Source organism: Carassius auratus, chromosome 47 (genome assembly GCF_003368295.1).
Source record: "Carassius auratus strain Wakin chromosome 47, ASM336829v1, whole genome shotgun sequence".
Taxonomy (NCBI): domain Eukaryota; kingdom Metazoa; phylum Chordata; class Actinopteri; order Cypriniformes; family Cyprinidae; genus Carassius; species Carassius auratus.
This window is the reverse complement of record NC_039289.1, coordinates 3379056-3406585: the sequence shown is the minus strand read 5'-3', so window position 1 is coordinate 3406585 and position 27530 is coordinate 3379056. Positions and strand designations below refer to the sequence as shown.

Here is a 27530-nt window from a genome sequence, read left to right as displayed (position 1 = left end):
TTCAGGAAGGTGATCTGGTGCTTGTATTCTGCTTGTATTTTGTCTTCCCAAAGTTTGCTGGTCCTTATACGATCAGGCAGAAACTAAGTGACACTGATTATGTCGTCGATACACCTGACAGGAAACCAGAGTGTGTCACATTAATATTTTGAAGGCCTATGTAATGAAAGATGTACCACAGAATGTGTCCAAAATCAATGTTCCTGTTTCTGCTGTCATAGCTGCATACTGTCCTGAGGAGGACTGACTCAGGGTGCGAGAGGTATCGTATGCTCCCTTGGAAAATTCAAAGCTCTTGATGAACTTATTAATTTTTAACTTGCAGTTACACATTGTCGGTTAACAACAAGAAATTGGCTGGTAAAAACATTGAGTGGCTTGTAGATTTTGAAATCCATCAGCCACAGTGGTCGGTGAACAAAAAAAGTCAATTTCCATCCCTGACACACACACACACACACACACACATATATACAGATATGCATTCACCCCCCCATCCCATTCCATCCTTTCACTGCTTTGTGCCGGCAGTCTGACATGCAGTTCTGTGACAAGCTGTAATGGCTGTTGGACTGATTACTGATTACCTGGGCTGGATTACCTCGACTCCACCCCCCCTTTCTCTTGACCTACTGTATTTCGTTGCTTTGTTCGCACATGTGCAATGTCAAAAAAGTTGAATCTAATCGAATTGCATATGATTGCACAGATACTATTTAAACTGACCTAGGATGATGACATAACAGAATTCAATGATGGACTGCCTATAGCTTTCATTTTGCATTATTGACACACTGTTTTAACTTCCTAATTAAATTTTTTCAGATGCTTTGACGCAATCTTTTTTGTTTAAAGTGCTATTTAAGTAAAGGTGACTTGACTACAGTTAATGGGTCTGTAGGTGAATAGTGTCATGAATATCTGAAATGTGCAAATAAAAAGTGCAATTTGTTTGGGGACTGTCTTTACATCTAATAATTTACTGAATGAAGGAAGTTGTAAGGATGACTGACTCGGTTGAGTATTTGAATCCATTTGCGGAGATGTTTATTGTGGAGAAAACCACACACAAGGATAAGGCAGATAATCGTGGTCAAATAACAAGCAAGGTCAATATCACAGCGTGCAGCAAACAAATCCAAATCGTAATCCAACAAACAAGGTAAAGAACAGGCAAAGAACATACACGAGGCAATCAATGTGGCAATGAGAAAACGCTTGGTAGAGACAGGGGTTAGCTGGCAATACTTCGCAATCTGTTGTACAACTGAGCTGGATTTAAACAGGAAGCTACAGGAAGTGGAGGAAGAAGAAGAGCACAGTCAGTAATGAGGAGATGGCGCCCTCTGGCGGCTGGATGAATGGATGGTTGATGTTACAGAAGTAGACTCTAGCACATATACCGTAATTCCTCAAATAAAAACCGATAGTCAAATAAATGCCGGGCCTCTGATAGTGACCGGGGGCATGGTCAACACGGACAAATAAAGGCCGGTCTTAAAGTCTGGGGGGAAATTTGTAATATTATACAAATTATACAATATTATACAAAATAAAGCGTTGGAGATCTACAATTATGTGAGTGATGCAGGAGATTTGTTTGTGGCTAGCAGGGGTTGGTTAGAAAGATTTCTACAGCACAATGGTTTTTCACTTCGACGTCACACCACCATGGCCCAGAAAGACCCAGATCTACTAACTGAAAAAACTTGTTTTATACGTTGACTACATTAGCAAGGCTGTCAGTTCTAAAAATGTTTAGAAAAGGACATCATTGCAATGGACGAGACTGCAGTTTGGTTTGATATGGTGTCTCAGTGTCTGCTGTTGACACACGAGGAGCAAAGAGCGTGGCTCTAAAAACCACAGGACATGAGAAAAGCCATCTTACCAGTGAATCTGCTGATGTAATTACAAACGCCAAGTGATAGAGAAGGGGAGGGGGAGGTTGGGGAAGAGGTGACTCATCAGCATCGAGTGTTCACTTTCAGCGCTGAGGAGTGTTGAGAAAAGGAACATCATAGAGCAGGCTAGCCTCCCTTCGGGTATATTAACCAATCACCATATAGAGCTATTAGTTTGAATGTCTCCCGTTCACGTTGTGTTCACTTCTCACTGTGTGTGCGCGTTGGATGGGTTAAATGAAGAGCACAAATTCCGAGTATGGGTTACCATACTTGGCAAATATCACAAAAGAGGAAAAGAAGAAGCAACAGGGAAATAATATTTGGAACAATTCGTAGCACTTGTGATTAACTGTAAGATTTGTGTTGGGCAAGACACCATGGTTGGACACAGCTGCCGCATGTTCATCTCCCATGTTTAGAACATACCATGTGTGTGCCCGGTCCTTCGTAGCATGTTATTCACTGTGAGAATAATAATTCTTCTCTAGACAAACAGTTAAATGTAGTTAAATTAAGATTTAATTAACTAGTTACTGAGCAACAGTATTCAGGAAGGATACGTCTAAGTTTGAAACGTTAGCTGAGAAGAATGGAAGATATGGATACAGAGAATAGAGAAAGTGAAAAATCTGAAACCAGGGACTAGGTTATATTCAAATTTCTTCACACTGCATACACACATGCTGTATTTAAAAGCTTCAGGTAAAAGATATTAAACCCTAATTGTTAAAGCTATTCGGTAGCTAAGGCTACAATGAAATGATGCTAAGTCGTGTTAGCTTAGCCACTTATTAAGGTGGTCTGTGTACAACATGGCACCACCCGTGACAAGTCATTGTCATGGTAACCAATGCAATTGCAATTCAAGAAGTTTAGTGTCTGCCCATTTCAAAGAAGTTGCACACAGTCCGCAGTCCTTTGTTGCATTAAACAAACACTTCTGTGAGTGCTTCTCTGATTTCACAACAAACTTCTTGCACTTGTTTAAAGAACAACAATAAAACTAAAGCCAGTTTAAACATATGTATTTATAGTATTTGTGTCTTACAAATACTGAAGTACAGTATTACACCTTTAGTTTCACTCAGCGAGTGAACCACAGTAATGACCACCAGGTTGCTAGACTTGTATGCGATCGGTTGTCTAACAGGTGTGCTTCACCTATAAATGTTTTAGCCTTACGGTGCATTCACATTAGACGCGAATAGGAGCTAGGCGGTTGTCTGATGTTGATCGATTCAAGGCTTTTACACTTTTTCCTGCACACATCCTCTGACTGAACACACATTATCTTGTTAGCGAAAAGTAGCTGTATTTTAGGGGGAAAATAATTGTAAAAAATGGCTGGAAGGCCGCGGCTCGATAAACGTGAACGTGACTCAAAAGTGAAATGTGTTTTTACAACACACCCTTCCAAGCGAGGTTTTTATTTTTATTCCTGTCTCTATAGAAATATGAATGTGTACCATATAGCTCTGGGTGACTGCTCACTGACAATATCAGTCAGAGTGACTCCAGGCAGGCCTGCCGCAGTGTTGCCAGATTGTAAATGCCCAAGTATAGTACCAGAAGTTCAAAAATATCGTAAACGAGTGAAAACAGTTATATATCTATTCTAAACCAACAACATCTTGACACGACCTGCATATTTCCATAATAAATAACTAGCCATATGGTTGGACGGAAGCAGTGCGACAAAATACTATCCCATTGTTTTCAGTGACCGTCTGCGTGGCGGCGCATATTAAAACATATTAAAACTATTTTAAACACTTGTTTGTTGCATCCAGTGAAGAAGGAATTTAGCTGTTGCTGCGTGCAGTTAACTCCATATCTGAGCCGCTGTCATTGGAAGACTGCGTGTTGCCAGATGTTGAAGGGGTTCTTGCTGTCATGGACCACAACAAAGTGCTTGTTGGCTTTAAAGCAGGGCACCCTCCTGCATTCTTAACACACCCTGAAGTGCACACGAATGCATTTATAGTGTTTGTAATGAGCCGATTTCGTGTATGAGTATAGAAGCCCTATGACTCCAACTACCATCATTTGAATTTTCATAAAATTCTGGAATAATTGTACATTATGGGATTTTTTTTCATTACTGATCGTACAGAGGTAAAAATGATCATACAAATACAATAATTATCGTACGTCTGGCAACACTGGTCTGCCATCACAGCAGCAAGCAGGCTCCTGATTGGTTAACGTGGTGCGAATTGACGGCAAAGTTCACATTTTTCAACTAAGGCACCAGACATTTGCGTCATTCGCGCAAACTAGTTGTTTTTCTGATTACCATATTTTTCGGACTATAAGTCGCACCCGAGTATGAATCGCATCAGTTCAAAAATGCGTCATGATATTAGTCGCACTGGATTATAAGTCGCATTTCTTTAGAACCAAGAACCAAGAGAAAACATTACCGTCTACAGCCACGAGAGGGCGCTCTATGCTGCTCAGTGTACTGTATACTATAGGAGCACTAAGCAGCATCTCTGGCAGCATAGAGTGCCCTCTCACGGCTGTACACGGTAATATTTTCTATTGGTTCATTTCTCTCAGTTTCATGTCAAATTAAATTTGATAAATAAGTCACAACTGACTATAAGTCGCAGGTACCAGCCAAACTATGAAAAAAAGTGTGACTTATAGTCCGGAAAATACGGTAGTCTAAATGCTACAATGTCATGTCTTGTCTGTTTGCCCTTTGCAGGTAATTTGTGTAGGTGACATTAACGGCACCATTGTGGCTGAAACGAGAACAAGCCAAATGAGCAGCCGAGCAGATGGCCATAAATTACCAGGGCATCCAACCTGTTATTTCCATAGAGGTGTTTGTAAACAAAATCATATTCAGAAAAAGACGGCATAATAGAGTACTAAACAAATGTCGAGGAGCAGCACATTCATCTAATCCTACTAATGACCACAACATCTTTATTATTAAGGAAGCCATTGAACACCAGTTCAGATTTTGAGAAAGCAGATCACAGCAGAGGGTTTGTACAATTCAATCTGAATCAAATTTTGGATGTTTTTTTTAAAATTGTTCTCATGCAGCTTTTACTCAGGTCTGAATTGCCCCATGGACAAAAAAGATTGGATATTATTTAATATAAAGATATATGTATTTGTTTTATTAATTATTAATTTATTAATATAGCATGACAAAAAGTTATCAAAAATCCCTCTTGGCACTGACTCCAAAAAGATAACATGTCAAGTGAAGAGGTAGGGAGGTGGATTTGGTGGCAAAGTCACAAAGATTGTATCATTATCTACTGTACATTTGCTGCTACAGCCACTTAAAAGTGTGGCAAAATGAGACTTGTACCTTTTACAGAAAAGGCACTTATTTAACTGCTTTTATATTTGCCCTCATTGCTTACATTTAAGTGCACTGCTTTCTCATTTCTGTGCAACGAAAGTATGCTATGAAAGCAGCCTTTAACACAATCCTAAAAGATAATGCTAAGTACAGACTGTACACTCAAATTTAACCACAGGACTGGTCGTGCTGTACGATGTCAACTAGAACATGGAGATGACATGTTAATCACCAGTGGCAGGACCCCTTTCTGGGGAAAGTACAAGGTAATGTTCCATAATTGGTAACGATATGTTGACTGTATAACTGTGAAGCATCACAAAAGTTTACCTCCTTTCTTTTTCCTAAAGGGCGGATACATGAACGATGGAACAATCCTGGCTGCTGATATCACATACTACATAAATGGAGGATGCACTCTGGACGAATCCTCCGCCTGTGTTGGTTTTTTAGACTTGATAAGAAAAACTGAAATGTTTTACATTTTGAAATGGCCAATCCCTTTCTGAAATGTTGAAAATCAATCAAGTAAATCCTTTTTTCCCCCCTTTTTTTGTTTATAGAAAACGCTGGATAGGAAAGTAAAAACCAAACCGTGTACCATCAATGTGTGAAGAAAAACATTATTCAAACTCTTTATTGCCAAACATGCTGACAATTTCTTTTCATTGAGACTTTGAGCTCATAAACTGGCTATCATGCCAAACTCTTAACCTCAATTCACATGTCGGGGACTTTTACCTTCTTTAATATTTTTATCATGCAGTTAATGTTTTATAAAAGTAACAAGGAACTTGCTTAGGCAATTGTAAGATGTAGATTAATTCACATTTGTTATAATAGCCATTAACGTCTAAGCATAAATGTTAAGTGAACTGATTTTATGAAAATTGAAGTATCTCAACAAGCGTGAATAACTATAAATTGTTCTTGAGACATGATTTCATGCAGAAATTCTTTAGTAGATTACTTATCATTCCGCAAACATCTGGTAATAGTTGAATGTTAAATCAGGATTACTGCTGATGTCTACATAAATATAATAAATGTTGTGTGATTTGATAAGATCAACTCAATAGCTTTAAATCAGAATAAAATGTAATAACAAGATGATGATTATGATGTTTTCATATGTTCAGAGCCCACGGCTGAGCTGTTCCAGAAGTTGATTCACTTTGTGCAACCTACCGAAAAGGAAATTATATTTTGTATATATTTCAATTATAACAATCAAATAAGTATTTATTAGGATTTTTTAAAAGTATTTATTTAATCTAGATTTGTAAAGCACAAATGTGTTACTGTAACTCTCATACCATCTTTGTGAAGCGTGTGGCACAGGCCAGACATGCCCGCTCTGGGGTGGCAGGGCTGTTCAGCTGGAATGGGCCGGTTAAACCTGCATCTTTTCGAGCTGCAGTCACAGCATCTTTAATAGCGAAGAATACAGAACTGCCCAGAAAAAGAGTCGGCTCTCCAATTCCCTGAAATAAGAGGATGAGAATGCTTTAGTTTGCAGTGATGTTAACTCTAGAGCAGATCTGGAAAAACACTAAGAATATTACAAAAAACATAACTAGGGTACAACATTAAGTTTAAATGCAATTAGATGTGAAGTAAACCATGAAGATTCAACAAAATCCAAATAAACGAACCCTGAAGTGACCTGAAACTTGGTAAAGTATCGTACAGTAGCAGATATCCATAATAAAGAGAAGATGAGTGAATCACCTTTGATGAATAGATGGCGTGTGGGTTGGATGAGTTGGATAAAAGGTAGACGTTAAACTTCAGAGGGACGTCACAGAAGGATGGGATCTTGTACTGGCCTGGTCCACGTGTGTATAGAACACCAGATGGAGAAAACTTGAGCTCCTCCATGGTGTAGAGACCCAGACCCTGCATGAATGCTCCCTCAATCTAAAACGGACATAAATTTTGTATAAGAATATTTATTTTTGTGAACAATGACACCGTACATGCTGTAATATTGCAAAATATTACTACTATTTAAATGAACTGTTTTCCATTTAAATATGTTTAAAAAAATGTAATTGTTATTCCTGTGACAGCAAAAGAAGATTTTTTTTCTGCAGCCATTACTCAAGTTAAATGATCCTTCAGAAATCATTCTAATGATTAGGTGCTCACGAAACAGTTATTATCAATGTTGAAAACAACTTAATAATTTTGTGGTAAACAAAAGATTAAAAAAGTAATTTTCTAAGGTAGTATATTTAGGTCAATAGCCCATATGTATAGTATAGTATAGTATAGTATAGTATAGTATAATATAATATAATATAATATAATATAATATAATATAATATAATATAATATAATACAATACAATATAATATAGGGTACTAGATTGTGAACAATTTGGCCACACGTGTGACCTAGGCTGACATTTAGGAATTTTTTCCACCGATTAAACGATGTGTGACAACCTCCGCAAAACTGATATCACTGTGGTGGGGTGGGGGGGTCGTATGAATCTTCGCTCGAGTTTTTCTCTCTTTCCCTCACTTTCCTTTGCTTAAATAGCTTCCGTGTGCATTTTACTTTCAATTTTAGCGGCTATTCGGCATCAACTGCTTTAAATTCAAGCAACAACAAAATACAACGTAGAACATAGAACTTTTATTAACGAACCGAATAAAAATACACCATGCTTCTGTATATGCCGAATACAAAAAATAATAACTTACAAAGTTTAAGTAGCTAGAGGTACAAAACTAAAAGTCAATAAAATTTTGGACGAAAACTTATGCACTTCCGTAAGATGAGAACTTCAACCAATATGACGAATCTTTGGTAAAATCAATTTAATTTGATTTAGTTCTTGTTTTTATTTTCTTAAGATCCAAGGTTAATGGATTTTGTTGATGTCTTTGTCTATTGTGACTTGTAGTTTGTGAAAAATCAATAAAAAGTTGTAGAGATCATTTTACCTGACCAATGTCAATAGATGGATTTATACTTCGGCCAATGTCAACAACAATATCTGTCCTCAAGGTCTATGAAGAAAAGATATAGTATGTCAGATTAGTTTTAGATGAGTGACAAGACAAATAGCAGAAAATGTACATGCCACAAATCTTCTGCATCATATTTGGATTTACCCTATACTCTCCATTCAAACAGTCCAGTTCAACCTCACTGCAGCCCACTGCATAAGTGAAGTAAGCATATGGCCTGCCTTCCTGCTTCTCCCAGTCCATGTCTAGATCATGACCTCTGAAAAAAGACAAAATACTCATTAAACTCAATGTTTTGTCTAGTTTTAAGCCTTTGTTTGCTTTTCTTGAAAGGAACTGATGACAAACAACTTCCACTTTAATTTCTCAAAGTACATTTAAAAAACAAAAACGCTCCTTTTAAATGAAATTTGGCCGGTTTACCTGTAGTATCCTGTGGCTGACAGACTGATCTTATCCAAAAATGCTGATGTAATCTTTAAAGACAAAAAAATATCTAAAATACATTAAATATCTAAAAAATAAAATATATACATTTTTCTTTAAATGGTCTGTAACACGTGGTTTTGAGTAGCTTATTGTTTTTATTAAAAGGAGCAATACTAATATTATGAAATTATAATAATAAATAATATTAAATAGATTCAATCTCATATTTTAATAAAACACAAATATTAAATGTTTAAAAAAAATTAAAATTAATTATAATGAAATGTAATCTTCCACCAAATAACACAGCTAATTTACCTAACTGTAGATAATATTAATATACAATTATTAATGCAAATCAAATAATGTGCAACTATTTCAGAAATGTATTGAACGTGGCAGATTTTGAAGTCCGAACTATGTGTACTATCCACACAAAACATGTTTAAATTAAGCATCAAAAAGCAACAACTTTAACGGTTTGTCCACTTTACCCAGTTCTGCCATGTTCCCTTGGGATTCTTCTTTCTGACTGGTTCTAGTCTGTTGTATAGTATTTCACACGCATCCTGCAAAAGTATTATTTGAACAATCCAAAAATAATGCATTAATAATATTTTGTGGTTTCTTCAAATGTGCCTCCTTTTAGACAAAATAAATAAATCTTTCAAGATTTCAAAATCTGGTGTTCGATACCTTCACAGCCATTCCATTAGCGTCTGTACCAAAGGACGCAGCAGATGGGCAGGTATTCGGGACGCATTGTGTGCTTGTCTCAGAGATGTGGATCAAAGAAGCAGGAATATTCAGCTCTCGACTCGCCACCTGTGAGAAAACCGCTGAGATTAGCCCGAAAACTACGAAATGGTTACAGATACATGCAGGAAGTGGTACCTGTTGGACTTTAGTGTGTATGCCTTGGCCCATTTCCGTCCCACCGTGGCTCACTAGCACAGACCCATCCTTATAAATATGCACGAGAGCGGCAGCCTTTGTTAAAAACAAACAAAAACGCCAAAACGTCATTTGGAGTTTAAAATAACATTTGAAATAAAATAGACACTTTGGCATGTTTTAGAAGATTGTAACCTGGTTGAGGAAGCCCTCAGCAAACCCAATGCCATATTTGATAGGCACAATGGCGATTCCTCTCTTTTTGAACTGGTTCTGCTGATTAAAAAGATCGATGGCGTGCCGGCGCTGCCTGAAGTCAGCTTTTTCCATACACTCGTTCCAACAGCGGACAAGATTCTCTGGGTCAAACTCCATCTTGTAGTGAGTGACGGACACTTCCTTGTACATGTTGATCTCTCTGATCTGCAAAAATAAAATGGACAAAAGCACAAATGATGAGAAATTAAAATAAATAAGTAGACTAAATTTACTATTTATTTACCAGAAAAGCTTTATTTATGACAATCAATCAATAATCATTAACATCATATCAGCATCAAAGGCTATATTGATTCCAATAAACAAACAAATAAATAAATATTAATTACGACATCAGCAAAGGCTATATTATTGGCAATAAATAGTAGTGTTCCTGTGGCTCAAGTAGTAGAGCATTGGGTTAGCAGCGCAAGGTTGTAGGTTCGATTCCCAGGAAACATGTTAAGTAAAAAATGCTAACCTGAATGCAATGTAAGTCGCTTTGGATAAAAGCGTCTGATAAATGCATATAAAAATGAATGAATCATAAATATTAATTTTTATATTAGCATCAAAGGTCATAATAACGAATTTATACTGCATAATGATGTGACAGTTTTGTGGCTGAGTGACACCGACCTCTTCAGGCAGACGGCTGAGTTTGAGTGCAACATCATCGATCATACTCTCAACGACCAGCATGCACTGGGGCACACCGAACCCTCGGAATGCAGTGTTGGAGGGCAGGTTGGTCTTGCAGGCCACCGATCGGCCACGCAGGTTAGGAATGTTATAGGCATTATCAAAATGCAGGAGGATCTTCTCTGCCACCTTCAGAAGTCAAATATAAGAAAAGGGATACAGTGTTCATTTCGTACTATATATTGTCCAGTGACTTTCACACAGGTGTTTATAGTGGACAAAGCAGCTCCCTGAACAAGTAGCTTCCACTTTTAAGCCACTATTTTGATCCCCAGCAGGAAGGCAAATCATCTTACCAATACGGATTCATCTACTACGTTTCCAGCGTTGGCATAGTACTGGAAATCAGCTGCTGTTATCCTCCCGTTCTTCATAAAGCCTACCTGTTGAAGTAAAATTATGCAAATAAATTGCATTGTTACAGATTAGATAATAGCTGTTATTAGCTTAAGTGTTTAGAAAAAGCACTAGCCTTGTATTTTCCCCACACCGGGTGGCGTCCTCCGGTAATTAACATGTCCTCTCCTCTCTCCAAAACACATCGCACTGCCCGTCCAGTCCTGAACATAGAGAGAAACTAAGTGACTACGTTTACATGCAACCAATAACCCGTTCAAAACCGGGATATTAGCAATAACCCGGTCGCGCACGGCCATGTAAACACCGGCAAAAACCCGGATATGTTCATATCTCGGTTTTTAAAAACCGGGATATTATACCTGGGGTTCCCCTTTTCTAACCCGAATATTTGGTCTTGTAAACGCGTTTCGGCATATCCCCATCAAAATGTGTGTTCTGCGCATGTTCTATTCACAAGGAATCTTGGTATTTTGAGTCTTTGGATACAGGAAGAAGAATCGGAAATGACGCATATTGTGTATTATGTCCAGATGCTAACTGTGCGTTGCCGTTTACATCGGGATATTGGCGACTGATTACACATTCCATGTACACAGGAGTAACTCTCTCTGCTCACGCATGTAAACGGGTTATCCCGAATGTTTCAGAAACCCAAATAGTGACCTTAACCCGACCATAACGCAAATTTTAACAGCTTGTAAACGTAGTCAGTGTTATACTTGCCAAACTTCTACATGTTAAAATATTAATGTGGTAAATACAAAATCTAATTTGTAATTTAAATAATCATGATGAATCTAACGTTAGTGTCCAACTAATTTTGGCTCACTTCCAAGCAGCAACAGCAGTGATGGAGGCCAAAATGGCGGTTTTGGTGACCTTGCCTCCAAAGGCTCCACCCATTCGCTTAACGTGACAAGAAACACGATTGGATGGGATTCCCAGCGTCTCAGCTACTGCCTCCTACAACAGATTAGAACAAAACATATATTTCTTGCACATTTAAATCCATGATCTGAAAAAAATTAAATAAATAATAATAATCAATTAATTTAATTAAATAAAACCTCAGTTGCTAACTTTTAAAATGAATTGAAACAAATTTCAAAAATGTTTATCGCTCACGATTTCCCAATGGAGTGCCCATGATCTCCACTAGTGGGGACAAGCTATGCAATATCGCGCTCATTATCACAGATGAATCGCCTTCGATAATGAACGCGATATTGCGTAGCTTGTCAGCGATCTACGGCTCTGTCTATTAAATGCCACTCCATTATAAGCAGGTGATGGCGATTTTAGCAGTGATCACGGAAGCAGCTTTACTGATTAAATACGCATGATCATATCGTTAGATATATCGCCCAGCCCTACTGTCACGCCTCCTATATTACAATCTCCTTGACCTGCAAAGGATCTGACTATGATAACAAAACAAAATAAAAATACTGCTACTGACTTCCTATAACTAACAAACTTTTTTTGCATGTACGTTTATCCTGCAAAATATAGAATAATGCAATTAATACAATATAATATATATATATATATATATATATATATATATATATATATATATATATATATATATATATATATATATATATATATATATATATATATATATATATATATATATACACATTTAAAGCAAAATAATACAATAATAAACATATACATCTCCTTACTCCTACAAGGAATTGGAACAAGAATTGGAACGAACTTTTACAAATTTTTGTACGTTCATCTGCCTGACTCTACCAAATTAATTAAAGGCCACTTTTGTTTAAAACTATTTCTATGTGTAACTGAGAAGATCTTAAACATACCTGTGTAAATGTTGGGTGCTGAGTGGACAAATAAACTTTCATCTCCTTCTCTTCCCCAACTGGAATGACCAGAAAACTCTGTGTTTCCAAGTAGAAATGCTCCTGTCCTCCAATCCGAATCTCTCCTATAACGCATGTAGAACCATGTTATAGAACATGAATGAGGTAATCTGAAAGAAAGTGCCCAATTCATACCTTCATACACATGTTCAGCCTCTCTCAAACCCTTTTCCACATCTCCTCGCTCAATCTGTCTCCTGGGTAGGAAGAAAGACTCTTTTTCGATAGCCTCCTGAAAACAAGATCCAAAAGCAGCTGTATAAGAACAGAATATAGTAAGGTGAGAATAAAAATGAGAGCAGCTAGATCATTTCTTCTCACCTCCAGAGTGAAGATGCGATCCTGCAGATCTTCGTAGCTGATCTTCACTGCTGCTGCCCCACGTTTAGCATATGCTTTGGAATCTGCAACCACAGCGCAAACCATCTGACCAACACATGTCACCTGAGGATGCAGAAGAGATTCCAAATCGTGCCTTTATTTGAGGAATTTGAATACTTAAAACAAATACCTCACATTTAAAAAAAAAAACACTAAATAATACACAGACCTCATCTACAGCCAGCAGTTCTTCGTCATATCCTGTAAAGGTTCTGAACCTTTTGCCTGGTATGTCTTTAGCAGTGATAACGTCCACCACACCGGGCAGCTTTAGAGCTTCACTGATGTCAATATGACTGTGATGGTAAGAAAATGCAACCATTTAGGTATGAAGTTACTCATTTGTGCCACTGCTGGTTTTAATTTTGTGTCAAAGTATTGAGCAACCATATAAAATAAAATAAATAAGATGTTATATTTATATTTAGATACACAGTCACTGGCCACTTTATTAGGTACACCTTGCTAGTATCGGGTTGGACCCCCTTTTGCCTTCAGAACGGCCTTAATTCTTCGTGGCATGGATTCGACAAGATGTTGGAAACATTCCTCAGAGATTTTGGTCCATATTGACATGATAGCATCACGCAATTGCTGCAGATTTGTCGGCTGCACATCCATGATGTGAATCTCCCGTTCCAACACATCCCAAAGCTGCTCAATTGGATTGACATCTGGTGACTGTGGAGGCCATTTGAGTAAAGTGAACTCCTTGTCATGTTCAAGAAACCATTATAGTGCATTATCCTGCTGGAAGTAGCCATCAGAAGATGGGTACACTGTAGTCATAAAGGGATGGACATGGTCAGCAGCAATACTCAAGTGGCAAGAAAATATCCCCTACACCATTACACCACCACCATCCAGAACCGTTGAGACAAGGCTACCATCTGAATGTTGCAGCAGAAATTGAGACTCATCAGACCAGGCAACATTTTTCCAATCTTCTATTGTCCAATTTTGAATTGTAGGATTGTTTCCTGTTCTTAGCTGACTGGAGCGGCACCTGTTGTGGTCTTCTGCTGCTGTAGCACATCTTCTTCAGGGTTCGAGATTCAGAGATGGTATTCTGCATACCTTGGTTGTAACAAGTGGTTATTTGAGTTACTGTTGCCTTTCTATCATCTCTAATCAGTCTGCCCATTCTCTTCTGACTTCTGACATCAACAAGGCATTTTCATCCACACAACTGCCACTCACTGGATATTTTCTCTTTTTCAGACCATTCTCTATAAACCCTAGAGATGTTTGTTCGTGAAAATCCCAGTAGATCAGCAGTTTTTGAAATACTCAGACTTGAAATACTCAGACCATTCCATGTTCAAAGTCACTTAAATCCCCTTTCTTCCACATTCTGATGCTCGGTTTGAACTTCAGCAAACATCACATCTAGATGCCTAAATGCATTGAGTTGCTGCCATGTGATTGGCTGATTAGCACAGGTGACAGGTGTACCTAATAAAGTGTCCGCTGAGTGTATTTATTTATTTATTGCCTCATCATCATTGAATGAATGAATGAATGAATGAATGACATATCATTGACATATCAGTATTCAAGGCTATTTTCATGACAATTAAAAATATTTATAATAAGAATAAAATATAATAAGAATAAAATGGAATAAAAATTCAATGTCATATCAGCATTAAAAGCTTTTTTCATGACAATACATACACAAATAAAAACGTAAAAACTCCATGTTTGAGATTTAATTTAATCTGAATTCATTTACATTTGTATGATAAAATATATACATGTAAAAAAAAAAAAATAATTTATGTAATTTTTAAATTTTTTATACATTTTTAAAAGGTGTTTGGCTTACGTGATCTTAGCGTGTGGTCTGGAGCTTGTCACGATCACAAGGAAAAGTTCGCCATCGGTTCGCGGTAGGTCATCACAGTATACGGCCTCTCCTGTAGCTTGACTAAGAGCTGTCCGGTGCATCATGGGTCGGCCCACCGGATCTTGAGCCGACTGACCCTCCAAGACATTCTGTACACAAAAAACACACTACCTGCTGTTTACCTTCTATAAGTTCAGTGTTTTTTGCTTTTTGCTGGCTTTAAATAAAAATAAAACAGATCCAGACAAGAAATAATAGGTTAGAGAAAAAAGAAACAGGTTTGGGAATTGCAAGCAGGATTCAAACACAAATTTCCCATTTGAGCACCATGAGACCATGACTTTGCCTATATCAAAAGACCATATAGTGCTACCTGAAACTCTTGGTAGCCAGGCTGGATATGTTTAGGAAGAGGTTGAATTGCACTCTGCATCTTTTGGGGTATTTCCCCCCGAGTGACATCCTGTAAAAAGATACACACAAACAAAACGGGTAAACAAATTGAAACTCCATGTGATATCGATTTCCTAAAGTGGTTCATACTTTTTCCTTCAGATATTGGAGGACGAGCAGGTTGAATTTAAAAAACAAGCTTAAGGTCAGGGATCTGCGGAAATCAACTTTGCCGCCTGGTGCTGATGGCCCAAGTTTGATCTCATCAACCAGCGCGCTGTACGCATCACTTAACATCGCCTCCTCCCAAGGCCTTCAAGAAAGAAAAAAATGTAAAGCACAGAAACAACGCAAACTATAGCAACTCAAAAAACAATGCAACTTGTTATGCAACTTTTTCTCCAATACCCGAGGAAATTAAAAACAAAAACCACACAAAAAACTAAAACAAAAAACACGCAAAGCATTAGACAACTAAATTTGTTTGAATCCCAGAGGAAATGCGACCAACCAAAAAAACTAAGCAAAGTATTACGCAAAGCATTAGACAACTCATCATTTACTACAAAGAGAAAAGCAACTAAAAACAAGCTTTAAAAAAACGCTAATTATTAGCCAAATTAACTTTTACCCCATTCCAACAAAAAAGGTAACTAAAAAACAACGCAAAGAATTAGACAATTTAACTTGTACTCCATTCCCATAGAAAGTGTTGCAAAAAAATCTAATAAAAAAAAAATCAACTGAAGTATTTCACAATTAAAATTTTACTTTGATTTACTAATACTCTAATTCCAAAGGAAACAAAACTTACAAAAATAACAATAACATAACATAAGATATACCTTCCTAGAATCTGTTGACATGCGCGGTCAGCGCTGAGGATGGTGGCTCCCACTCCTCCGTAGTAAATACTGATCTCCTTCACTACATTTGAGCTCTCGTTGAACCAAACACGCATCCCAGCAGTCACCGTAGCTAGAGCGCTCTCCTTACGTGGGGCGTGTCGGAAGGCATGCACGATCTCGTTCTGGCGAAAACAAAACATAATAGTTTTGCAAACAATGTGTAAAGCACTGAAACTAGCCAACGGTTCGTTTCTTACCGGCCTTGTAGCTGGAATGAAAACGGACAACACTATCTCATCTGGCTGTAGGATTGTCTTTGCAAATCCAAGGAAAAAATCTTTATCGATAGGCACCCTCCTTCGACCGTCTGTAATGAATATTGGGTAGAAAAGTGAGAATTAATGCAAAATGTGCGCAAAATGAACTGTGTTCTGCAGTGCGAATATTAAACATAATTTAACACCGATTAAAATATTATAAATTATATAGGAGTTTGGTCACCTTTAGAAAGTGCCACTAGAGTGCATCTTCCAGCAGCTAAGACGGGGGTCAGGTCAGAGTTTGGATATGCGCTTGCAATATTGCCGCCCAATGTCTACATATGTTAACAAACATAAAAGATAAATAATATGTAAGCAAAATAACTACCAAATTTTGCTATAAGTTCGATTGAAACATATAATAATTGCTGTTAATAGAGTTTCCGTACATCTCTGCCATATGTACATTGACTGACAGTCACCACGGATAAACTACTACTAAATATATTGTAGAAACTAAATTTTCTGTCAAGTTGCTTTGCAATGATTTGTATTGTAAAAGGCGCTATAAACTTAAATTGAATTAAATTTGGACAGCTGACAATTTGGCAATTAAAATTTTTTACCTCAACAATAATATTAATAATAATAATAATGCATTTTATGAACAATAAATGAAGTTCATTTATTAATTTAACTTATTTAAAAAATAATAACAGTGTCATGCCTTCTATTAGATTATTTTAACTTAATGTGAAATTAAATGCTAAAATATCTTTTAATAACTTTCTAAAAAAAATAACTTTTTTCAGTAATCAAGATGATAGAATAATAAATAACCAAGTAATCAAGAATAATAATAAATCATAATTAATTCATTAAAAATGTATTTAATAAAATATTTTATTAATAATTACTTAAAATTAAAGTATTTTTTCAGATCAATGTTGTTATAGTTAACTAAAACTTTTAAAATTAGCTTTCAGTGATTGAAAAAAAGATCAAATAAAGTAAAATATAAAAATACTTATTTTCAATCACTATGAACTATATATATATATATATATAATGCGTTAACACAATATATTATTGTGTTAACGCATTAATTGATTGATGCCAACAATTATTTTATTGTGCCTTAACACAGTTTTTTATTATTATGAAAGTCCAATGGTCACTGGCTCTGAATACACAAACAGACAGATAATGGCTCACCGGAGCGCATGCTCCCTATCAAATTATTTGGGATGCGTTATGGGATGCGTTAACATGCTTCTGCTACTCAGAACTATTTTCCGCAATCATGCAGCATGTATCAGAAGATATGTGCTCTGGCTAGGCTCACATCCATTGATCTATATAGAACTGAACCGCTCTCTTGTTCTCTCTTCTAATCGAGCCAGGGACTGCTAAACGGAACGATCACACTAGTCAAACGAACCAGGCTTTGGGGGTGCATTGCAACTAATTGTGATTAAAAAAGATTTATTGTGGCCCAGCACTAATTAATATTATATATATATATATATATATATATATATATATATATATATATCGACAGCAGTTATTTTTTTTTCACTGAAGTCATTGCAGTGCATTCTGGGATTCTTGGCCTTCTCTGCATAGAATACAATCAATGCAGAGCGAGTGAATTTGGGAGAGCAGTGAAAGTGATTCAGGGTTTGTTTACACTTACAGCCACGTTTCGGATCTGTTGTCCTCCCACAAGCTTTATCTGCTGCAGCAGAGCCTGAAACATGTGCGTACTCTCCGGCGGAAAATCATTTATACTTCTCTCCAACACACTCTTCAGAACCGACATGCTGCATCCGGCTCCAACACACACACCTACAAATACAAACCATTCCTTAATGCTTCTTACAAAATGTCTCTTCTTTAAAGAGCTAGTTCACCCAAAAAAGAAAAATATGCCATTATTTACTCACCCTCAAGTTTTTTCAAAAGTTAACAAAAGATATTTTGAAGAATGTTGGTAACCAGACAGCCATTGACTTCCATAGTATTTTTGTTTTCATGCTGTGGAGGTCAATGTCTACCAGCCACTGTTTGCTTACCAACATTCTTCAAAATATCTTTATTTGTTCAGTAGAAAAGAAAAAAGAGGAACAACTTGAGGGTGAGTACTGACACAATTTTAATTTTTGGGTGAACTCTTTAAATTTGACTTTCGGCACTGTCAGATTTCGAATTGACTTCTGAGTATTCACTCATTGTTGTGACGTATCCATAAGATTTGCTATTCTTGGGCAATATTTTCATAGATTCTGTCTGCATGTGAAGTGTTGCTATCAATTAAAAATATTAAAATTGTTTCTGATAATTGGAAAAAAAAAACTGAAGTAATATATTACTTGCAAAATAAAATTACAAAACTAGCATTTATTTTTATTTTGAATTAGGTTTCTATATATTCGGGTTTTTCTTCATTTTAGGTTTAGTTTGTGATGTTTATTTTATTTTTTATTTATTTTTATTTATCCAATTTTTAGTTTACATATATACATTTTTATATATATAAAAAAGCTAAAAATGTATATTAAAACTTAAAAAAAAAAAAATCACAAACTAAACCTAAAATTAAGATGAAAACTGAATATATAGAAACCTAATTCAAAATATAAATAAATACTAGTGTATTATGGTATATAAAATGCTTAATAATAATAATAATGAAAAAATAATAATAACCCGCCCTTGTGAACAGTAAAATCTGCTCATATGCAAAAACACACATACCCTCTGGTTTTTGTGTGATCTTGAACAGTTCTGGCACTCGTGTTGGTGATATTATTACAGGATGGAAAATACCCTTGAACTTCATATCTAGGCCTGTAAAGAAAAACAAAATAAAATTATTCACATGTATTCCAAAAAGAAAGACTTCTTAAACAACAATGGGGTAAATGTCACTCCATTGGAGTTTATTAGGTTTGGCCTGACTTGCCAATACACAACCTATGTTGGTGTTGCCCATGACAAGAGGGGCTTGTGGGTAATCAGCCTTCAGCTGGAGCAGCTCATCAAGAGATCCAGGGCTGATCCAGGTCATTCTCTTCCCACAAAACTTCTGAGTGGTTTGGTCCTTGCCCTCTGCCAATCTCTAAACAGCAAAAAGCAGAACAGACCATGATTACACCACATCTAAAAGTGTTGTTGAGCTGATAACAACATCTGACCTTCCGACAGGCAGCTTATCAAAGCCTAAAATAGAATGAATGACAAACTTGTTAGACCTTGATTAAACATTAAACTTCATTTCAAATCTCACAGTCATCATTGCATAACCTCCTTTCAGAGAAGTCAAATGATCTATTCTGAATAAGCTGACGAACCATGAGCTCAGGGGGGAAGATCAGATCCTGGGTCGGGTCGAGGGGAAGCAGGTCACCATTACTAAATAATTCTGGTTGACCCTAATAAACACAAAAATTGAATTGAATTTATGTAATATTTATTATATGTGTATATATATATATATATATATATATATATATATATATATATATATATATATATATATATATATATATAAGATCACATAAGACTCTTTGCACAAACACCTTTTAAAAATGTATAAAAAATTAATTACGTAATTTAATTATTATTATTATTAAATTAAATCTTATATATTATATATATAATTTCTGATACAAATAATAATATAATTATTTGCTATATATTTTTCTTATCAAAAAAAAATAATATCTCATTATATATTTAATAACAACATTACTTAATATATATGAATTTCTCAGTAAATACACACTATATGGAAAATATTATTTATTTTAAAGTGTGTGCAATAGTCAAGATAAAAAATAAAAAAAAAACTCACATTCTCTGTGGGCTCCACAGATCCGTTTTCATTTCCATTCGCCATATTGCATGCGGAGCCATTTAACTGGCAACAGTTTTCACTCTATAAACAGAAAAAATGGGGGGAAAAAAATAAAATACATACATAAACAATAGACAAATTTCAGATCAGTTTTATATATAGTTTAGTTGACTCTCATGTTGTAGAAGTCTCATTTTAATTCCCAGAATCCCAAAAATGTCAAGCATGGACCACAAAAAAGAAAAAAGAAAAAGAAAACCCCTATCAAAATATGCAGAATCATAAAGGGAGGTTTTGAGATAAATGGAGAATATTAGACACAGTCTGAAATGGGAACGCTTGGGCAGCTCAGAAACAAATCCATAAAGGATCTGAAATGCCATGCCAGATGAGTGCCACATGATTCAGCAGCTGAAACGAATCTAATTAAAGATGAATCCAGACGACTGCTGTTCACCTCACAGAAGGTTCTGTAGCCATCAACGATGGGACGGTACCCTGTGCATCTGCATAAATTACCTGCAATAAGAACAGTCGTGTTTGATCATGATTGAAAGTCTTTTTCTGTGTATTTAAGATGGTGTATGTGGCATTGTACCAGCGAGACCCTCGGTCACTTCCTCTATGGTGGGCTGTGGGTTATTTCTTAGCAATGCGTACATGGACATCACCATCCCCGGAGTACAAAACCCACACTGAGAGCCATGAGCCTTGGCTATACGCTCCTGATGAAGCAAACATACGGTCAACGATGCACAATTATATTATACTGAATATCTGTGTGTTATTTTTAATTATATAAAAATTTTACTTAATTTTACTTAATCGTTACAATATAGTTTACAAACATCAATGTCATTGTTTTTGGGGAGTCAACCACATATCCAAATATTATTTAATAATAACTACTATAATATTACTTACGTAAAAAAGTAACTATAAATATTACAAATATAATAAAATGCAAAAAATAATATATATATATATATATACATATACATATACATATACATATATATATATATATATATATATATATATATATATATATATAAAATTGTATAATATTTTATATGTACACATACACACACACACATATATATATATATATATATATATATATATATATACATATATATATATATATATATATATTATATATAATTTGATATTTAGCATGATAACAAAAAATGTTATGCTTTAATTATTCATCAGACTTACAATTATAATTATAAATTACAGTAATATTTAATGATATTTTATTTATATTTTATATGAGTAACATTTACAAATGTCCACAGATATTACACTGATTATGCATACACAATTTAATAATAAAGTTTTGAAATATATTTCTGAAAGATTTCATTTTTCAATTAACTGTTTTTGAGTCACACCACATTAAATTTTACTAGCAGAAATATGATTTATATATAATTCATCATTATTATAATACATAAAAATATTTTTTATTATGTTGAAATAAAAAAAGGGATTTTTCATTTAAGGCATTTTATATATAAATTGCATTTAAATTATTTTTTTTATTAATAGATCATAAAAAAAAAAATACATCACTGACCTAAGGATGAATGAGAATAAATCAAGTCATGATTGATCATTTAATCTCATAATCTGAACTGAATGTAATCTTTATCATAAAATCATATTTGAATTGAAAGCAATCTAATATATTAATCTGGATTGAAGGGACTACATATTATAATCCATCTGAAAACTAAAATCACAATCTTGATCTCATAATCTGGACAGGGCATAATATAGATTCTAATGTGAATCTGTTACCTGCACTGGGTGTAATTTGGTTTTGGTGCTTCCAATGCCTTCAACGGTGGTCACAGCTGCTCCGTGAAGTTGGCACACAGGAAGCAGACAGGCATTGACAGAACAATGACTGGCCAGGGAAGGAAAAAAAGCATTTAATACAGATTTTTAGCAGATTTGCATAACAAAAACTAGTTACAGCAACAAAAGTGTACAGATATTAGCAGCATGCCTATCTTCCTTAAGAAAAAAGAAGGAATCTGACTTTAAAAAAAAAAAATTACATAGAATTTAAGTTTGATTTGTATAAATATGATGAAAGGAGAAAGAGAGAGTGAATAAAATACTTGATGTTCTTGGTTTGAGGGTCATATCTGGACACCATGACAGTACAGGCTCCACATCCTCCTCCACCACAGCCGTACTTAGTGCCTGTCAACCGCACTGCACGCACACACACACACACGTGACACACACACACAGAGAGAGAGAGAGAGAGAGAGAGAGAGAGAGATTAAAAATACAAAAGTTAACCACAGTTAAATTAACCTCTGGAAATCATCTACGTAGTTAACATTAACAAATCGTATCTCTATAAATATATAATCATAAAATTATTTACATATACATATATATAAATATATATATATATATATATATATATATATATATATATATATATATATATATATATATATACACACACACACACACATTTCCATTACATGAAACATCATAACATGTACACACACACACATATATATATATATATATATATATATATATATATATATATATATATATATATATATATATATATATATATAGACATACAAATACATATTTTTATTTATTTTCTTACAAAGAGAGAGAGAGAGAGAGAGAGAGTAATTATAATGTATTTTTTATGTAAGAAAATAAATAAAACTTAAATATTTGAATATTTATTAGAACGTTTAAAACAATACAGTTCTTCCTCAGAAAAGACAGCAACATAGTCTCGGGGTCTGGATTCTTCTCAGTTATCTGTTAAAAAGAAGCATATGCAAAACACATTCAGTTTATGCAGATTATTTAAAATGTCTTTAAACAGATTATAATCGCTGTCTCCGTTTTTTTTTTTTTTTTATCTTTGTCTTTGTTGGCCTATGTTCTATGCGGAACTATACGGATTGAACTGTGAACATCACAGCCATAAATCTAACAACAAACACATGATCAGGATACACTTGCACAAAGAGTTTCTGCAGATGATTGATATGCATGAGAAAATAATCACCTTCTCGCCGTTGACATAGAAAATCAAGCCATCGCTCCTGGTTTGTTCGGCCATATTCTCAAAGTTTATGTCCAACACAAACAAACTGAGGCAAATCTGCAGTCTAGAACTCCTCTGAGATCTCCGCCAAAACTGAGAAATGTCTTCTGCAAAGTGCAAAATAGAAACTGGGTTAGAAAAAGGCGGAGCTTCTGACTGCAAGTAAAGTTGTCAGTTCATTCGAGTAAATCATTAATTTCATATGTAATTTTTTTGTGTGTGTGTGTGTTTTTGTTTGTTTTTCCTCAATGTTATTAATGTCCAAATACTCTCATTCTGGTCTAAACTAACTTTTTCGATTTTCACATGTAATCTGTTACTTTTCTCAGCGCTGACTGACTGAACCAATTACATACGTTTGAGACTACTAGTGCTTTTGACAAGCCTTTAATAAAGAACAATTACATTACCTATATTGTTTACATATCAAATACAAATTCGCAAAATTAGTAGATTTAAACGATGAGGCGTTTTAGAACAGAAAGGTCTCGATCTATTCAGTCAAAACCCCGTTTGAATGTTTGTATGTTACTCGACTTTTGAGCAACGGTGCTTCCTTTATCACTTTTCAGTAGCTCTCTGTCACTGAATATTTCGTTTTTGTTTGGAATTGACTTGCTGACAGGCTTTTAAACGTGCATGGCAGACTGAAATGCTGTAGTTTGCAGTATTTAAATTTTATTTGTCTATATTTACCACACGATGGCGCCAGAGGCATAAATGTAACTTTTAAATCTGATAAATGGCTCCAGAAACCGATGCGCAATTAAAGCATCTGACCACTAGATGGCGGTAGAAGCAAAAAATAATAATAATAAAACTACAATAACCGGCTGTACAGAAAGTTACATTTATCCAAAATCATCCATACATTTAACAAAAAAGACTAATAGAGTACTTCAGTGTCATTTTGTTTTGTTTTTCCCACTTGTAGACAACACATTTTAAACTAGGTATATGAAAACACATTCACAAGAGTTTTCCCTCAGGACTATAGATAGAAATGTATTTTCACAGTTAATGAGCTGAAGAATGACAATAAATTGAGTTTGTCCACCGTCTGTTGGAATTGAACACACACTCACACATACAGGAACCCTGCTGCGACCCCCTGTGAAGTGTGATCAGGGAACCCCTACAGAGATGACCACAAGTCAATACCCGACACAGTCAGAAATCTCACCCCACAGGCATTCAGGATTAGCTAAAATGCTAACACACATTTAAAACATGCACATATGCAGCTACGCAACAAGAGACACCACTGAGAAAAACATGTCAATAAACTCAAACGCTCACACACAAAGGCGTTAAAGGCGAAATTATTTCACTCACCCTGATAACATGTAGGATATCACTGAGATGTCTTTGTGATATCTGCATTTAAATCTGCAAAACAGATTTTTGTCTTGAGTGTATGCTCTGCAATATGTATAAAGGACGTTTCCTGTCAGATGTCAAGAAAATGTCTCTCGACTTCACTTGACATCTGATAGGAAACATCCTATAGACGAATCAGATGAGCAAACACGTGTGTTGTACGTGTGTTATAATGGTTAATTTCTTTCTAAAAGAAGTAGTTTTGTTTGTGTTGTATTAGTCCAAGGGTTAATGAGTAGTTCTGTGCTAAGGCGTTGACTTACTGTAGTTTGAGGGACAGTGAAAAAGGTTAAGCTAGACTCAAGGTTACACATTGCTAATCACGTTAATGGAATGTTTACTTTGACTCAACATGACCAAGAGTCTTCGATTTCTTGACAATCATGACTAATGGCTCACTTAAGCAACTGTTCTTTTACTACTTTGAGTTTTAGCCACTGCACTACACAACCTACATAGCTAACATCGCTAAAATATGTCTCTGAATCATTGTCACAAGTAGCAATTACATTGCTCACAAGCATGACATTAGCGCAGTAGCATATCTCTCACAGTATCAAGCTAAGTAGCAGCGTAGCATGACAATTATTCGTGAAGACTCATTACACAGCATCAATTCAGTGTACAGAGCAGATCTACTGAGGTAACAATGTACAGATTTTTGGAAATTTGCCCTATTTGTGGACAAACATCTAATTAGCATCAAATTAGCAAAAAAGAAACAATTTGCATTTTGCAGAATACCAAAAAATAATAAGCATTTATAGCTACATTTCCAAGTAGCTTACTCGCCTCCTGCCAGTGTTAAATGCAAGGAGCTTTATAAAACTTCAAAATAAAAAATAAAAATAGTATTTCAGTTTAGAAGTTTGATTTTAAATGTGCCATATTTGCTCATGGCAACATTAAACTATTTTAGCTAATCACATGAACTGTAAACGCCATCTGACCGATTAATCTGAAGGCATCACTCATTGTTTGATAAAATCAGGCACTGGTAAGACATCGTCTTTAATGCAATTCAATATTTTTGATTCATATGTTGTAAGCAAAAAATCATGGCACATTTCAAATGTCTGTCAGGGGAGGAAGATGCTAACAATGCTAAAGGTAACCAGCAAAACATTGGCCTACAGGGCCTGATTAATGAAACATGAGCAGAATGATTACACGTCATCCAGTAGCATGTCAATTTTCATATTAAATTGGATTTTTAAACAGGTACTATTTACACAGATTTTTGGATATACTGTACAATGAAAAAAAAAAAAAAAAAGTCTTTTGTCAGTTTTTTTATTTATTTATTTTTCCGGTTTGGACACCTTTGAGATATGGAGAGGTTTACGTTTCTCATAATTCACACTGAGTTGATGTCTATATTTGGTGACCACCTTGTAAGTGTGGTGTGCTACACATTTTCATGTATTCTTCCTCTGTTTCTTTTGTTTTTCTCCATCCCTTCCCCCTTTTTTGTGAACAGAAAGACACACATCTGCTTTCCATCGCACCTTTACAGCTGTGACTCGGTCTCTTGTATTCCTTTCATCTCTGTCCAGTTTCTTCACTCACTATCATGCTTATACCTTTTGCTTTTTATTCATCATATTTTCTACACTTTCTTTATGCTTTTTGAAAAGCCAGTGACTTCTGTAATTACCGCCCTGGATCTGTTAACTGTGTTTAAGTGAGTGTGTTTGCTTACTTTGTGTGTGTGTGTGTGTGTGTTTGCGTGTTTACTCAGGTCTTATAATCACAGACTAAAAAAAGCAGTGGAGATGCTGACAGAAGCAAACTACTGTTCTGCTAATCACAGTCTTGCACAGGACCTTTGTTAACATAGTTACAATGGATTCTGTCAATATAGATAAGTAGCCTCTCCACCATGTATGGTCACATGATTTTTTAAAGATTGAATTTACTGTACCATACACCATTCTTTGGCCGAACAAGTATGAACAATTTATCTTTTGGTGGCCTAGTTGGGACGTCAAAACAGTTTGCAATTTGTTTAGTGCTGCATGAATTGCATTTTGACTTTAGTTATCCATGTTTTTCACCACATTTAGAACCATCCGATTAAGTCCATTATTATCTGAGAAACAGCTGGCTATTAGTCATGATAGAGCAAAACAAAGAACATCCTGTTTATAGGCTGATCAATTCGACATACAGGCGATTAGCTCAGCTGAAATAAGTGTAATTCTTAATAGACTCATTAAGGCAATGCATACACACATATACATAAACAGTATGCACACACTACTATTGTACTAAGGTTTTTTTATATTTTGAATACATTTTATATACATATATATATATTTTTTTTAGATTACCCATTTTCATTTACATTTGTTAGATTTAGGTTTAAGTAGTTTTAGTAATTTTGTTGTGTATTTTTATACATTCAATTTTTTTAATATGTTAATCTTAATTTATTTACCTTTATTTATTTTAGTACATCAAGTTAAATGAAATGCAAATAATAAAATAATGTTTATGTTTATAACACACACACACACACAGAGAGAACACACACTATGTATGCAGGTGCATCTAAAAATTTAATATCATGGAAAAGGTCTTTATTTTTGGTAATTTAATTAAAAAAAAATCAAGCTTTCTTGTATTCCAGATTCATTGCACACAAACTGTAAAATTGCAAGTGTTTTAGAATTGTGTTAACAAGCGCAGGGTTGGGGGTTCGATTCC

The 27530-nt window shown here is 35.2% G+C and overlaps 1 protein-coding gene and 1 long non-coding RNA gene across 2 annotated transcripts; one reads left to right on the top strand and one right to left on the bottom strand.

The window, feature by feature from the left end:
• The first annotated feature begins 1006 nt into the window (after positions 1 to 1006).
• On the top strand, positions 1007 to 6313 carry LOC113064803 (uncharacterized). Its single transcript, XR_003278893.1, has 2 exons — positions 1007 to 4738; positions 5414 to 6313. It is a non-coding gene; the product is annotated as an uncharacterized LOC113064803 (long non-coding RNA).
• Positions 5845 to 23580, bottom strand: aox6 (aldehyde oxidase 6). The gene is made up of 35 exons (XM_026235744.1): positions 23403 to 23580; positions 23092 to 23149; positions 22471 to 22567; positions 22145 to 22253; positions 20937 to 21063; positions 20796 to 20857; positions 20336 to 20419; positions 19833 to 19913; positions 19456 to 19600; positions 19237 to 19329; positions 18176 to 18327; positions 16721 to 16814; positions 16477 to 16586; positions 16217 to 16401; positions 15522 to 15684; positions 15352 to 15441; positions 14958 to 15127; positions 13299 to 13425; positions 13070 to 13192; positions 12884 to 12980; positions 12689 to 12813; positions 11689 to 11822; positions 10972 to 11059; positions 10796 to 10882; positions 10437 to 10628; positions 9735 to 9962; positions 9540 to 9635; positions 9342 to 9470; positions 9140 to 9214; positions 8640 to 8692; positions 8361 to 8475; positions 8190 to 8255; positions 6967 to 7155; positions 6552 to 6719; positions 5845 to 6419 (listed from the first exon to the last, which is right to left on the bottom strand). The coding sequence occupies exons 1-35, from the start codon at positions 23454 to 23456 to the stop codon at positions 6363 to 6365; spliced, it is 4023 nt and encodes a 1340-aa protein (XP_026091529.1). The 5' UTR covers positions 23457 to 23580; the 3' UTR covers positions 5845 to 6362.
• Positions 23581 to 27530: the final 3950 nt, after the last annotated feature.

Coding starts and splice junctions, on each gene's coding strand:
- aox6 (XM_026235744.1), bottom strand. CDS start 23,456: ATGGCCGAACAAACCAGGAGCGATGGCTTGATTTTCTATGTCAACGGC. Junction 10,629..10,795: donor TAGTAGATGAATCCGTATTG/GTAAGATGATTT, acceptor TGACTTCTGAAG/GTGGCAGAGAAGATCCTCCT. Junction 7,156..8,189: donor CATCTATTGACATTGGTCAG/GTAAAATGATCT, acceptor TGTCCGTTTTAG/ATTGAGGGAGCATTCATGCA.